The 14044-nt window shown below is 36.4% G+C and overlaps 1 protein-coding gene across 3 annotated transcripts in view; it reads left to right on the forward strand.

The window, feature by feature from the left end:
- Prkg2 (protein kinase cGMP-dependent 2) overlaps positions 1 to 14044 on the forward strand; it is a 100335-nt gene that overhangs the window by 76633 nt on the left and 9658 nt on the right. For all 3 annotated transcript variants that reach the window (XM_015499250.2, XM_015499251.2, XM_048784772.1), the window contains 3 exons: positions 3654 to 3817; positions 8045 to 8167; positions 9080 to 9142. In XM_015499250.2, coding sequence (XP_015354736.1) covers positions 3654 to 3817; positions 8045 to 8167; positions 9080 to 9142 — 350 coding nt within the window. The remainder of the gene's footprint in view (positions 1 to 3653; positions 3818 to 8044; positions 8168 to 9079; positions 9143 to 14044) is intronic.

Consider the following 14044-nt stretch of genomic DNA (forward strand, 5'->3'; position numbering starts at 1 on the left):
ATAATTATCAGCTCCAACAATATTCTGTTGCCAAGAAATTATTAGCTGTACTTAGTAAGTGACAGTTTTTTCCCATCAGTGTGCTTAACATGGGCTACTGCTTCTCCTTTAAATACCTTCTACCTCCTCATCAATTTACCTGTACAAGGTTCCCTTAGAGCCTGGTTCAAGTCTCAGCTCATACAAGTACCCATTACCTTCCTAGACCTCATGCTTATTATATCTTATTGAAACCTTCCTAGACCTCATGCTTATTATATCTTATTGAAACCCATATGAGCAGTTATCTCTTCTTTTTTTTTTTCTCACTAAACACAAGTTGAAAATCTGTTACAAATGCTGTAAGGTACAAAATGAATAGATAAAATGTCTTTTCTTAAGGAGCTAGATTTACTCACACCCAATTGATGGTACTCCTACTAGGGATGTAATTGTGGAATATAAGCAGTGTTAGAGATCCTTATAAGAGAGGAATTGGTTCTGTGATTCAAGAAAATCTTCAAAGAGCCTCAAAGAATTTTTCCAGTTTGCCTTTGTGCATGCAAATAATCCCTTTTTTGCCCACCTTCTGCTAAATACTCTGAGCATTTCAGCTGAATCTCCATACCCCATAAAGAACAGGCCATTGTTATGAAGGATTCACCCACACATACCTTAGCCTCTCTCTAACTTGATGGAAATCACCTATTGTTTCCTATTTAGAGGATGGACAGACGTATCTGAAGGACATTGAATCAATTTTGGTTGTTGGCAGACAGGATGAACAGATTCCATTTTACCCTTGTCTAGACTTGGGTAAAAAAAAAGTGCCCTAAAAATGCCACATAAATATTATTTTGGAATGTTATGTCTCCATGAATCATCTGGCTTAATTAGACTGGTCATTTTGTGTCCATATTTATGTGACTGAGAGAACCAATATCTGACAGATTTTCTGACCTAGAGCGAAACTTCTGGGAACAAGCTCATACTTTTTGGACCCAGCTCCAGCAAGCCACAGTGCTAATTTTTCTGTTTCTCAATGATGCAGTCATGGCTACAGATTTGGAAGTATCTTAAAACCTTCTCATTTATTAAAGTCTTTGGATACTTAATGATTGTAAGCTTTTAGCTTAATTTAAGCCATGTTTAATAATAGAAATTTAATAGAGACAAGGAGAATCTGCAGTCTGGTTCTCTAGAGATCCTTCTTGAAAGCCTACTTTTGCTAGTAGAATGTGAGGGGAAAAAAAACAGGGGTCTATTTTCTTATTTCTTAGACTGATCCCTTTAAGATATAAGTCAGGCCATAGCATCATACATCTTTCCCTTAATCCTACAGTAACTCTTAGAAGAAAAATCCAAAGTTCTTTCTGTGGCTTACAAACCCACTCCAGAATCTGCCCTCACTTCCTGCATCTCTCCCTCTCCCACATTATGACCCAGCCACACTGGCCTTCTTCCCAGGCCTTGAACTTACCAATGCACGTTCCCATCTCAGAGCTTTCCTCCTGACAGAATCACTATTTACAGAACTCTCTCTGATCCCACTCAGATTTCTGCTCAAACCTGCTCAAATGCTTTCTCCTTAGTGTGGTTTTTCTTGGTCACCTTATTTCAGATACAATTCATATTGCTCTCTGTGCCTAATTCTGCTGTATGTTTCTTTATAGCATATGTCACCATCTGACATTCTATGATCATCATGGCATTATATTTATAAGCTTGTTTTCTTTCTCTTTTTCTTAATATAAACTCTGCCAGAACTCTTTCTTTATCCTGGTACTTGGTATATGGTGATGCTCAATGAATGTTTATTAAACAAAAAAATTAAGTAACTTACTTTTCATTGCCCAGATGGGATGGGGTAAAGAAAAGGTGGAGGCTTGTTTTAGAATCCATGGTGGTGTGAGACAGAGGGAGCTTGATTTTTATAGAAAACATACAGAATTTGACAGAAGATGTAGTCTTCTCTATTAGGCATGTAACTTTGGGTAGGTCTGAATGTCCGTTTCTTCTCACCAAATGAATTAAACCAAAGTTGATATGATTTAAGAAGATAAAGAAAGTGATGAGTTCATAAATCCTAAAAAAATTATGTAGTGATTACCACCTATGGCTCAATATGCAAATATGATAAGAGCAGAACCAGCAATTTAAAATATACCACCTTAGAGCCAGAAAACTTCTTTTAAATAGCTATTAAATATTCAGTCATTCTTTTTTTTTATAAAAGAAACCACATACATACTTTTTGTTTAGATCATAAAAATTTTATTTTCAAGTTTAGAGTGATGAAAACTTTTCTTAAGCAGAAGCTAAAGGGAAATTAAATGCAATTAAAAAATGAGTTGAGAAGCAGTTATAAACCAATAAAATATAATATTTCCACCTATTTGTGCATACAAATGCAGCTATAAATGTTGCTTTTTTATCTCTTAAATTTCAGTCTTTATAAAATTAGCTACAATTTTCATATTGGTTTCTTCTCTGAGGAGTAAGTAGATGTGCTGATCTCAGCTGGTTACAGGTTTTAATTCTATAATATCCCCAGTTATCTCCTACATATAATCTTTGTGAACTGTTCTGTGTGGATAAAAGAAAACAGTAAAAGCCTACTTTGAATTATGTTATGTAGATTCCCTTTTCCCAGTAAGGAAATTCTTGCTATTGTGGGATAATAACAAAGCGTGTGTAAGATGGTAACTTTCTAAGAAATTTAAGGTAAAATAAAGATTTTAAATATTTGAATAAGTAATGGGGCATGGATTTTATAACTCACTGGCTTACACTTTTTTAGGTGAAGGCTGATTTTGATATGCTAACTTTGTTTATTTAATTCTTTAGAAAAGATTAATGCCATATTGTTGAGATCATCCATGTATAGTGAAGTTGTTAAAATGTGCATGTTACAGTCCAGGAACAATTTCTGTGCTGTTTACTTGAGGGAACTGGAACATGGTTTTGTTAAAATAGTATCTGTATATATTAGAGATGAAAACTATGTGCTAAATACCCCTACACAGGTCTAACCAACTGTTTGTTGTACAGGGCGTGTTTGGTTTCAGTTACTTACACTGCCTCAATTCAGTGACAGGGCCTCTACAGCTCCAGTTTTCTTCCCTGTCTATTCTGTGCACAGAGTTAATTGAGCAGAAGCTAAGAGAGGTGGGAGAGCCCATTTTGAGAAGACAGAGAAGGGGGGGTACTGATTCTTTACCCTGGGAGAGTCCCTCCTTCCCTCTCAGGGACGTTCTCAGAGTCATGGCCCAGCAATCTCTCTCCAACCCTATTCCCCCAACTGTTTGTATTTCCATGATGGAGCTTTCTGCACCTAGAGTTGTATCACTTCCCCTTTCTCATTTCTTCCCACTGAATACCACCATCATATTTAAATTTGCTTTTGGCACTGCTTGTTGGGAGCATATTACCAAAATTGAATTATCTTCTAAGGGTGATGAGAGTAGAGGTGCATGCAACTAGATTTATATCTGATCCTGCAAAGAAATATGTAACACAGAGAGAGAAGAGACAGAGACTATGTGTGTGGTGTGTGCGTGCATGTGTGCACATAGGAAAGGGTGGGAGTGTAGAAAGATTTAGGAAGTTACTGGCAGACTTAAAGAGGAGCATAAGTTTTATAATCTCTGACATTTTCTTTGATTCCTTTCCAGGTTGACTTTGGATTTGCTAAAAAAATAGGTTCTGGACAGAAAACATGGACATTCTGTGGGACTCCAGAATATGTAGCTCCTGAGGTCATTCTCAACAAAGGGCATGACTTCAGTGTGGACTTTTGGTCCCTGGGAATTCTAGTGTATGAGCTCCTAACGGGCAAGTAAGTGTATACCTTCCAGTTTTATTTAGACACTTTATTTTAGAGAAATGCCAGAGTAACTCACTAATGATAATAATTTATAATTCAGGAGTTTAAAATATTTATGAAACATCTTAATTAAGTATGTTGCCTTTTTCTCTTTATATTGTTTCAAATACAGTGAGGTTGTAAGCTTAAAGCATGCCAGAAAAGATTCAGGAAGTTGAAAGAAAGGAGTATAGAATTGCTATGTTTTACCTAAAATGTCAAGGTACCTTATTGAAGATAACATTAAATATGGGAGGGCTTTCTTTGATGATCCAGCATTAGACTAAAAGAAGGAATGAATGTTTGTAATGAAAGTTTTGAGTGATTGTTATCATTTCCTCTTTTTAAAATTTGTTAAGAAGCTATTTTCCTAATTCAATTAAATTCATTGATCAAACAAACTAAATTTAGCCATATTCTTCCATCTTCCCAACATATCATTAACAAGAAATGCTAAGAGAAAGCCATACTGCTGGATTTAAATTCTCATCCTCTAGCCAACTCCTTTCTAGAGGTGTTAATGAACACAGACAAGACGCATCAGGGGTTTTAGCAGTTAAAATTGCATTGTAATTTCCAAAGAGATTAAAATACTATATTAATGAATTCAGGGTCCCAAATATTTAACACACATACACACATACAGACACATGCACATGCACATACATCATAGAATCTATGTGATATTTGCTCACATTTGTAAAATGCTTCACAGTTTACAAAGCACTTATGTAAGCATTATCTAGTTTAGTCTTCATAAATTGGTATGGAAGATAAGGCAGGAATTTTTATTATTATTTTATGATTCAAGTTTTATTATGATTATTTTATGATTTGAATTTTATAGATTAGAAAACCAAGTGAGAAAGCTACCTGCTGAAGATCAGTAATTTAATCTCAAGTCTTCTGGTTCTAAATGAGGTGCACTTTTTGTCACACATGTGGCATTGTATCTATTTATGATGTAACATGTGGACACACACAGAATTCAAATCAGTTTTCTACCTCCTTTTATCATTAACTGATTGTATTATCCTTATAACAATTTATAACCAAATATTTCTCAATCTTAATTTCAGAGAGGATTCACATATGGAATGATTTAAGAAATACTGGGGTAGGCCTATTGGGGGGTGGGATAGAAGTCTCAAACACTTATTTGAGAAAGAGAGCTTAGTGGAATCACAGAACCTTCTTGAATTTTTTTTTCCTGTGCTGTTGGACCACTGCTCTACCAATGAGCTATCCCTGCAGCCCTTCTTGAACTTTTTATACTATAAGCTTCAATATTAGCTTACCTGTGTCTACATTCAGCATTTTCTTTGAACATACTGGGCAAACAGATATGAAAAATGGTTTTATATTATCAGTAATCATTTTCAAATACTCATTGCTTTCAATTCTGAAGGAAAGAGGGGAAATTTTCCAGGGAGTCATTCAGAGAAGAACATTGTTTAAGGTTTGGGGCATAAGGAATTTTATTTCAAGAGTTTGTTTCACCATCTTAGAAGTTTCAGCTGTATTTCTGAGAGATACAAGATGGTACCTGTAGGTGACTGGAGATATACATTTCAATCTTCATCATTAGAATAAATTGTTACAAGAAATAGGGAAATAAAGTGAGAAAACAAGGAAGGAGAGAAATCCCACCACCTTGGAACTGCTTAAGTGGCCATGAACTGTCATGAACAAGTTGGGGAATTATTTTTGCAAACGTTTTTAGGGTAAGGCAAGAGAAAAGTAAATTTCAAATGCCCTGAAAAGAGAGGCAGGAGGTAAGCGAAAATGAAAAACATCTAAAGAATAAGACAAAACAAAATAATATAGTTGTAAATGTATGTATCTCTGTGTGTGTGTGTGTTTTTTGTGTGTGTGTGTGTGTTTAAATATCTTACTAATGTTTTTTTTTTTGTTTTCTGTCTCCTTCTCTTTACAAGTGAAACCTAGATTGTTAAAAAAAAAAAAAAAAAAAAAACCTGGTACACCACCTTTGTTTCAAGTTTATTACCAAGGGTGGGGAACTCTCAGTATCAAAAGTTCTCCAGCATGGCTAAAATACAGCAGAGTAGCAGAAATCCTCTTTAATTTTAAAAATTTAAATGGCATAACAGAATAGACATGAAATTATTTTTTAAGAGCAAAGTGGACTGTGAAATGTTATCTAACGTCAGTGATCAGTTCTCAATTGTTTTTTTACTCATCTCAGCTGTAACTTTCCTTGAAATATTTCCTGCACAAGGATTCTAGGACCTTCCTCTTTCTCCTTATCCCACACTGGTGGCTTCTTCTCAGTCTCTATGGCTGGACACCTCCAATCTTTCCAACATCTCAACATTGGACCTTTTTAGCCCTCAACCTTTCTTTTATCTACCACTCCCTATGTGACATCATTACGTTCCATGGCCATAAATGCTATCTGATGACCACAAATCATACTTTCATCCCTAACTTCTTTCCTGAATACTAGACTCATAAATCCAACTGCCTGCTTAGCATCTCCATGTGGATGTTCAAAATTTAACCTTTGGTTCCTTTCCTCATAACTTGCTCTGCACCCTTACTGTGTTAGTCAGTTTTCCATTGCTATGACAAAATACTTGAATAAACAACTTACAAGGAAGAAAAGTTTCTTTTGGCTCAGGTTTTCAGAGGCTTCAATTTAGGCACACTTGGACCTGTTATTCTGGCATGTGGTGACACAATACATCATAGCAGGTACATGTAGTTAAGGAGGCCTATTCACATCACGGGTTCTAGTAAGCTAAGAAAAAAGAAACCAGCATTTCAATATCCCTTCCAAGAGCATGCCCCCAGTGACCTCACTTCTTTCCAAAAGGCCCCACCTTTTAGAGTTTCCACCACCTTCCAATTGCACTACAGGCCGACAACTAATCCTTTAACACACAAGCCTTTGGGAGTGCATTTCGGTTCCAAATTACCAACTACCACCACAGCCTTTCTTCTTTTCGTGATCACAGCTCCATTTTATAGACATTTAAACCAAAATACTTCAATATCATTTTTGAATCCTTCTTTTCCTCCCACTCACCACCTTCATATTAGCAAATCTTATTGTCTTTACCACCTGTCTTAGTTCAGGCTGTTATAACAAGACACCATAAACTAGGTGGCTTAAACAGAAAACATGCATTTTTTATTGTTTTAGAGGTCTAAATTACCAGATCAGCATGCCGGCATGACAGAATTCTGATAAGGACTCTCTTAATGGGTATAGATTTCCAATTTATCCTTTGATCCTGATATGGTGAAAAGATGTCCAGCCAGCATTCTGTCCTCCTCTTAGAAGGGCACTAATCTCATTTGTGAAGGCTCCACCCTTATGATTTAACTACTTCCATAGGCCCCACCTCCAACTACCATCACCTCATAATTAGGGTTTCAACATATGAAATTTTGGGGTGGTCACACTCAGTTTATTTTATAGTCTAGATAGATCCAGAATCCAACCAGGTCTCACACCTTCAATACCATTGTCCTCTGCCAGGATAGCAGGCCTTCTTATTGACCCCACCCAAACCCCATCATAGTTTATTCTCCGTGCATTGAAGAAAGCTAATTTCTTCATTAAATCACCAAATATATACATTTCCAGATCCTTACCATAGCCCAGTGGATCTACATGATGTTGCCTTCATCTCTTACATTCCTTAGCTGTTGACTCATGCCACCAGCCACACTGCCCACCTCACACCTCCAGAACACCCAGGCCTACTCCCGACACACGATCTTTGTTCTTCCTGTCTTAGAGCCTTCTGCCCACAGATTACAGTGTAGCTCATCCACTTCCTCTCTTCACTCATATTTCAGCTCAGGAGAGAGGCTTTTCCTATTCACTCTGTCTTAAAGAAAAAAAAAAAAGCATCATCTCTCTCTCTCTCCTTTCCTTTAGGTTTTTTGTTTGTTTGTTTGTTTGTTTTTTAAGGATCATCACTAACTGACAGATTACCTGTGTGTGTGTGTGTGTGTGTGATTTAAATGATGTGAAATTAGTGAAATGATTTTCTAGCACATATCCAAATATGTGCTATAAAATGACTAGGGGGACAGGGGAAGAGAGAGAGAGAGAGGAGGGAAGGAAGGAAAGAATGGAGGGAGGGAAGAAAAAAAGTAAGAGAGAAAGAAAGAAAGAAGAAGCCCTGGACTCTGGTCTTAGTGTGTCCTATTTTGGATTTTCCCTAGCCCACCCTTTTCTGGGGTTGATCAAATGATGACCTACAATTTGATTCTCAAAGGAATTGAAAAAATGGATTTTCCCAGAAAAATAACAAGAAGACCTGAAGATTTAATTCGTAGGCTTTGCAGGTGAGAGTGACCATAAGTATAACCCCTTGTTTTGGATTAAGTGTGAAGGCTTTCAGGTTCTCTCTTTATACATTTTTAAATTAGGTATACACTTACTTTTTAAAAATGTTGCTAATTACATTTAAAGAAAATTTTTTTTTCTGTTATGAAAACTAAGTTAGGAGTTTTGAATTTACCTCATGTGCTGTAGAATCCAGTAGCAATGTATACTTTAAAAAGATCCAAATTTCACAGATTATCTTCAGGAATCATCTTCATCTGTTACAGGGCAAAATAGAATCACAAACCTTGGGTTAAAAATAAAATTATTTATTTATAACCTGGTTGTTTTGAGAGAAAATTAGTAGTGTTGATGCCTTTTTTTCAACTTTTAATTTTTAAAAGGCATTCTTCTGATCTTACTTTGAATTACCCCAATTTTTTCTACTTAATACTAAAATCATTTATCAGAAATAGAGGGCTTCCAGCTTTTTTTGGTTAAGTTCCACTTTGTTGCTACTTTCTTTCTTTTTGTTTTGTGCACTTGAACTTTTTTTGAATCATTAAAATTTAGTAAATTTAGAACATGAAACCTAGCTGTGGTGGCCAGCAGGAATTCCTGCCTGTTTCTAAGAAGATTCCAGCTTCGATGTAAATGATTCTCTGGAGCTTTCCCTGGTTTTCTCAGTTGAGTTGGCAAGATAGTACTTACTAAGTGTTTATTTATAGCTCTGTTAAAGAATTCATACAAATACATTCCTAACTAGTTCAACTGTGCCTATTCCAGGAGGGCCACGTCTTTTTCATCTCCCTAAACTCAGGTGTCTGACCTACAGTAGGAACTTGATGGATACTGCTGAATGAATGAATGAATGAGACTCACTCAAGTATCATTACTGTAAATTCTCTTTTTTTAAAAAAATGTGCTTTCAGGCAAAATCCAACAGAAAGACTGGGAAATCTGAAGAATGGAATCAATGACATTAAGAAACACAGGTCAGTAGTTACTTTTTTGCCCAGAATAATATAGAAATTATGGGAATTTCTATATTGTGTAGATTTTCCATTTTTCCTGTGTGTGTGTGTGTGTGTGTGCAAGCGTGTGCGTGTGCAAACTTGGGGGGGTTGGTTTTGTTTTGTTTTTCCTCCTTTGTTTTGGGTGTGGTCAACCCAATCAATCTCAAGGAGATTTTTATACTGTTGGAAATTCATATTGAGAATAGATGAAGTTATAAAACAAGTAACAAAATCACATCTTCAGGTCATAGAAACTTAGCTTTTTACTCACTATTTTCATTGCTTTTTATGATGAACTTGGAGTCTATAAGGAAATTAAGTTCTGTTTTCAACACTGACTTTAAATAAAATAGACTATAATCATTACTGTCAATATTCAGGAGAAAGTGTTAGCTAAGTAGGTAGTAAAATAGCACCAACTTATGATGTTTTAACTTTATGATTGTGCAAAGTAACACACAGTCTGTAGAAGCCATATGATGAGTTTTGAATTTTGATCTTTTCTGGGGTTACAGATATGTGGTGTAATACACTCTAGTGATTTCTTGCAGCTGCCAGGCACAGCTCCTGGACAGTCACGTGATCATGAGGGCAAACAACCAATACTCCTTAAGGGACTGTGTTGGTAAGCTATAATGTTAAGTAGGGTAGGTATATTTTAATTTAGGATATTTTCAGGTTATAAAGGGCTTATTAATATGTAACTTCATAATATTTCATCTTATTCTCTTTCAGTTTTAATATGTTTAAATATAATTTTCCTTAGAATATTTCTCCAAATTCTCAAGTCTCATGTTGATTTTATTTATTTTGGTGAAGAACATAGATTTATGCAGAACTTCAAGCATCGAGTTCTCCTTGTGCTGTAATTTAACATGCAGTTAGATTTTTCAGTTCTATGAGTTTCTAAAAATGGTCTTCAGCGCCATTGATAACTTCCTTAAGACATCCTCTCTGATTTGATTAAATATTCAAATGTGGCCCTTCAAACCTGGAGGATTTCTGTTTATTCAGTCAGTACCTGGCTGTGTCCTGCAATCTTCAAGATGTTTTTACTTTGCTTATTATTTATAGATAGAAAATATCACTTATAAAAAAACATTGATAGGACTAAAATAATTTTGAGAATTTCATTAATTGAAAACCTTTGAATCCACTGATGCGGTCGCTGTTAGAAATGAAAACGACTCTCAATAATTTATTACTCTGTGGATTTTCCTTTCTTTTTCTTTTCTTCTTTTCATGCTGGGGATAGAACCCAGGGCCTTGTGCATGCGAAGCACACACTCCCCTACTGAGCTACACCCCCAGCCTTCTATAGAAATTTTCACTGAAGAGCTGGGGACACATCAAAACAGTGTGAAAATAAAAGGAGAGACATGGCTACCGATAAATAGAAACACTATTCATTTTCCTAAACAGTAGCAGTACAGCTTAAAAAAAATCCCCAAGCTGCCAGCCCTGCTCTATGTATTCATGAACTTACTTGAAATAAAGCCATGTATTCAGCATTCTAAACTCATATCAAGCTCTGCCTTAAGGAGGAAAGAGGGGAAGGAGAAAAAGCAGAATGAGGGAGAAATAAGACAGATAAATCTGCGGATTTTATAGACATCAAAATGCTTGTAGTATTTTCATGTTCTTTCTTGTCCTTTGGATTGCCTTCAGTTGTAAAGCTCATTATTTAATCTTAGATTCCAATTTATCTTCTCCCTGCATTCCATGCTATTCTCACAGTTTCTTTTCTCATTATAAAATGACACATCAACACACCATTCACATGGCAGAAACAAGTGTCCTGTCAATTAAAGTGATTCTTTCAATATATTTTCTCCCTTTCTCTCATTAAAATGTCTTCAGGTTTGGCTCTGGGGTAATTTAGAACCAGAAATGATATAATTGTTAACCACCTGCAGCTCTATCTTTTACTTATTTCCCCAAGTCCATTTAAATGTAGCTGCCAAATTGTGATTGGATGCACATGGAAGTTGATGGTAAAGAACTTCCTCCCCTGGGCATCTTAATAAAGAATTCTGAATTTTATTCCCTGTGGGGAATAATTTGCCTCTTTTTCCTAAGAGGCAAGGTGGTCTTTGCTGTGGGTAGAGGTGAAGAAGTCAGAGTATAATGTGTAGAAAAGAGTTGACTAAAAAGATACACCAGGCTTACACAGTGCCTTCTGGTGAGAGCTCAAAACCATGATTCATTCTATATTTCTGTTTTCATGCTGTTTTTATTGAAAGTTTGGTGGGGGTGGGGGGGAGATCTCCATATTTTTCACCAAACAGAAGTGTTTTTCAACCTTCCCCAAGTCTCCAAGGTATACAGCTTTACTCCCCAGCATATTCTTAGAATATTAAGGAAAAAAAAAAAAGTCTGGCATTAGATTTTCCCTTTCTCTAAAGTAAAAGCTTCAATGCTCCTAGAGACCTATTCATGTAAGCATTTCATTTAAACACAATAGAGTTAAACATGGAATATTGTTATATGGATTTATTCATTCTGTGTTTAATTATCTTTTCCTAAAAAATTATTATAGAGCTCCTCTTTCCCATATTTATGAGCTAACTTATAAACGAGGCATCAATCACATCTCCCAACACCTATTTTTAAAAGAAGAATAATAGACTTGTAGGGTACTATTAAATTTTTTCTGATAAGAAGAGGAATAATTTGTTTCAAGTATTTTAAACATTGGTTTTACTTTTAAGAATAGCTTCTACAAGCCTTCTGAAAACAAAGAAGCAATTTATGTGCTCTTAATGCCAATATTTCCTTGGTGAATGTTTTTCACCCATGAGTACATGCTGGCATTTGCATTACTTAAAATGTGGTTAATATCAAAAGGCTAAGTATGAAGTGAATGTCCACTCATGTTAAGTAAACATTACCATAAGTCAAGTTGTAGCAAGTACTCTGTAAAAAACGTACAGTCTCTTTGATTGAGTAATGGTAATGTTACAGTCTGAGTAGAATAATGGTAATGATTTTTATTAATGTTTGTGGAATACTTCTGGGTAGAGAGAATTAAAATACGTTAAATGTATTGTTACTGTATTTGGTGGCAAAAGAAAACAATCTACAGAACTATGTACTCAGAAATCTCTAAAAATGGAGCCTCTGTCTGTGGGAAGCAGTGAAGGGTGGATCCAGGAGAGAAATGTGGTTTCTGTTCAGAATTGCAGGGCAGTGGAGGGCGATGGAACTCCTGGTGATGCTGCCTGGATCTCAGTCTTTGGCTAGAGTTCCAGCAGCTTCTACTAAAATGGCACTTTGGTTTAGGAATGGCATCTGAAATGGAATGTACTAGCACTTGCCCTCTCTGTTTTTAGTTCCTACTCTTTTGCTAAACTTAGGCTTGGATTAGGAAATGTAGTCAAGGACTGAACCAGAATCAACTCTGGGGTCCAGAGAGACTGAGAAAGGTAGAAGCACTGACTTGGCTGATAGAAGAATATGACAGCCTCCTGAGAATCACCTTGCCTTCCATCTCACCTCACCACACCATCACTGCCTGACCATCCTGGTCCCCTGTGGTTATTCCCTACGTAGCCAGAATTGTCTTTTGAAAACTCGATTGCATCATTTTCTTACAACTTTGTAATGGCTTCATCACACTGAAAAATCAATTTCTTATTGTGCCCTAAAACACACTAATATGATCTGGCCTCTGGTTATTTCTCAGTACCTTTTTTTTTCTTTTTTTAGTTTTCTCTGCTCTCACCACATTTCAGTTCATTTCTGCCACTTCCTTCCATCTGGAAGGCCCTTGCCACAGATGTTCTTGTGGCTTCTTCACCCTTCTCTTCATTCTGGCCTTAATTCTAATAATGCTTTTTAAATACCACCCCAGGTAAAATCCTCTCCTCCTATTATTTCCTTTCCAGCCATCATTTGTTGCTGAAAGCTCGGTCCTTGTCCCCAGTGCCAATCCAAAATAAGGATATGGTTCTGAAAAAAAATGAAAAAGAAGGTTTATTGCTTTGTTAGTAAAGGAGAAACACAGGGGACTCCTGTCCCAAAGTCTGTGATTCTGCTCAACAGCAGGAACAGGGGACTTTTAAAGAGGTGATTCAAAGGCTACATTCCATTCCATGTGTTCTCTGTTGGAGTTATACTTCATTTGTTAATTTTGGAGACAGTCATTTCTGACATCTTCTGGTACCATCCCCAAAGTCTGGATTACTTCATTCCTATGGTGAGTGTGTACCCAAGGACAGATTAACTCTGTCTAGGAGGGGGAAGAAAGGTAACCCTGTTGCTCCAGAGATTAGGGAAGGGGAGAGACTAGGGAGGAGCAGGGAGAGAGGAAGTGAAAGAAACGTCCATTTGAAAAATGCTCTGCAGTGGCAGAGCAACAAGGGTTTTATTCAAAGCATAAAGTGGACCACTGTTACATTTCCCCACTGTCAATTTCTACATTCCATTTCTGTGGAAAAATGGGAGAGCACATCTCCAAACTGCTTCCTGCTGAAAGGGGGCAAAGTTGGGGTAAGTAACCCAAAGTACTTATTCTGTATCAGGTTGGCCGTGGACAGTTAAGGGCATTCAGCATCAGAGCAGTCCAGAGTTCCACAGTGGCAGATGGTAGGTAACTGGACATAGGGCAGAGATCATGCTAAGACACCAATAAACAATACAGCAAAGTATTACTTTTTTGTAAATAATTAGCACAAAAATACTTAGTATTTCAGCAAGTCTCTGAAAACCATGAGGATGGTATCACAATCTTATCAGTGAAAAGCAGATCAAGTTCATCAATGTAGGAGGTTAGGAAGATTTGTGGGTCTATGAAATCAGACTCAAATTAACTCAGGACAACTTTGCAACTCTTGTGATCATTATTATTAGGCACTGTCACACAAGAACCCTTTCTTTATA

This window comes from Marmota marmota, unplaced genomic scaffold, assembly GCF_001458135.2.
Source record: "Marmota marmota marmota unplaced genomic scaffold, marMar, whole genome shotgun sequence".
NCBI lineage: Eukaryota > Metazoa > Chordata > Mammalia > Rodentia > Sciuridae > Marmota > Marmota marmota.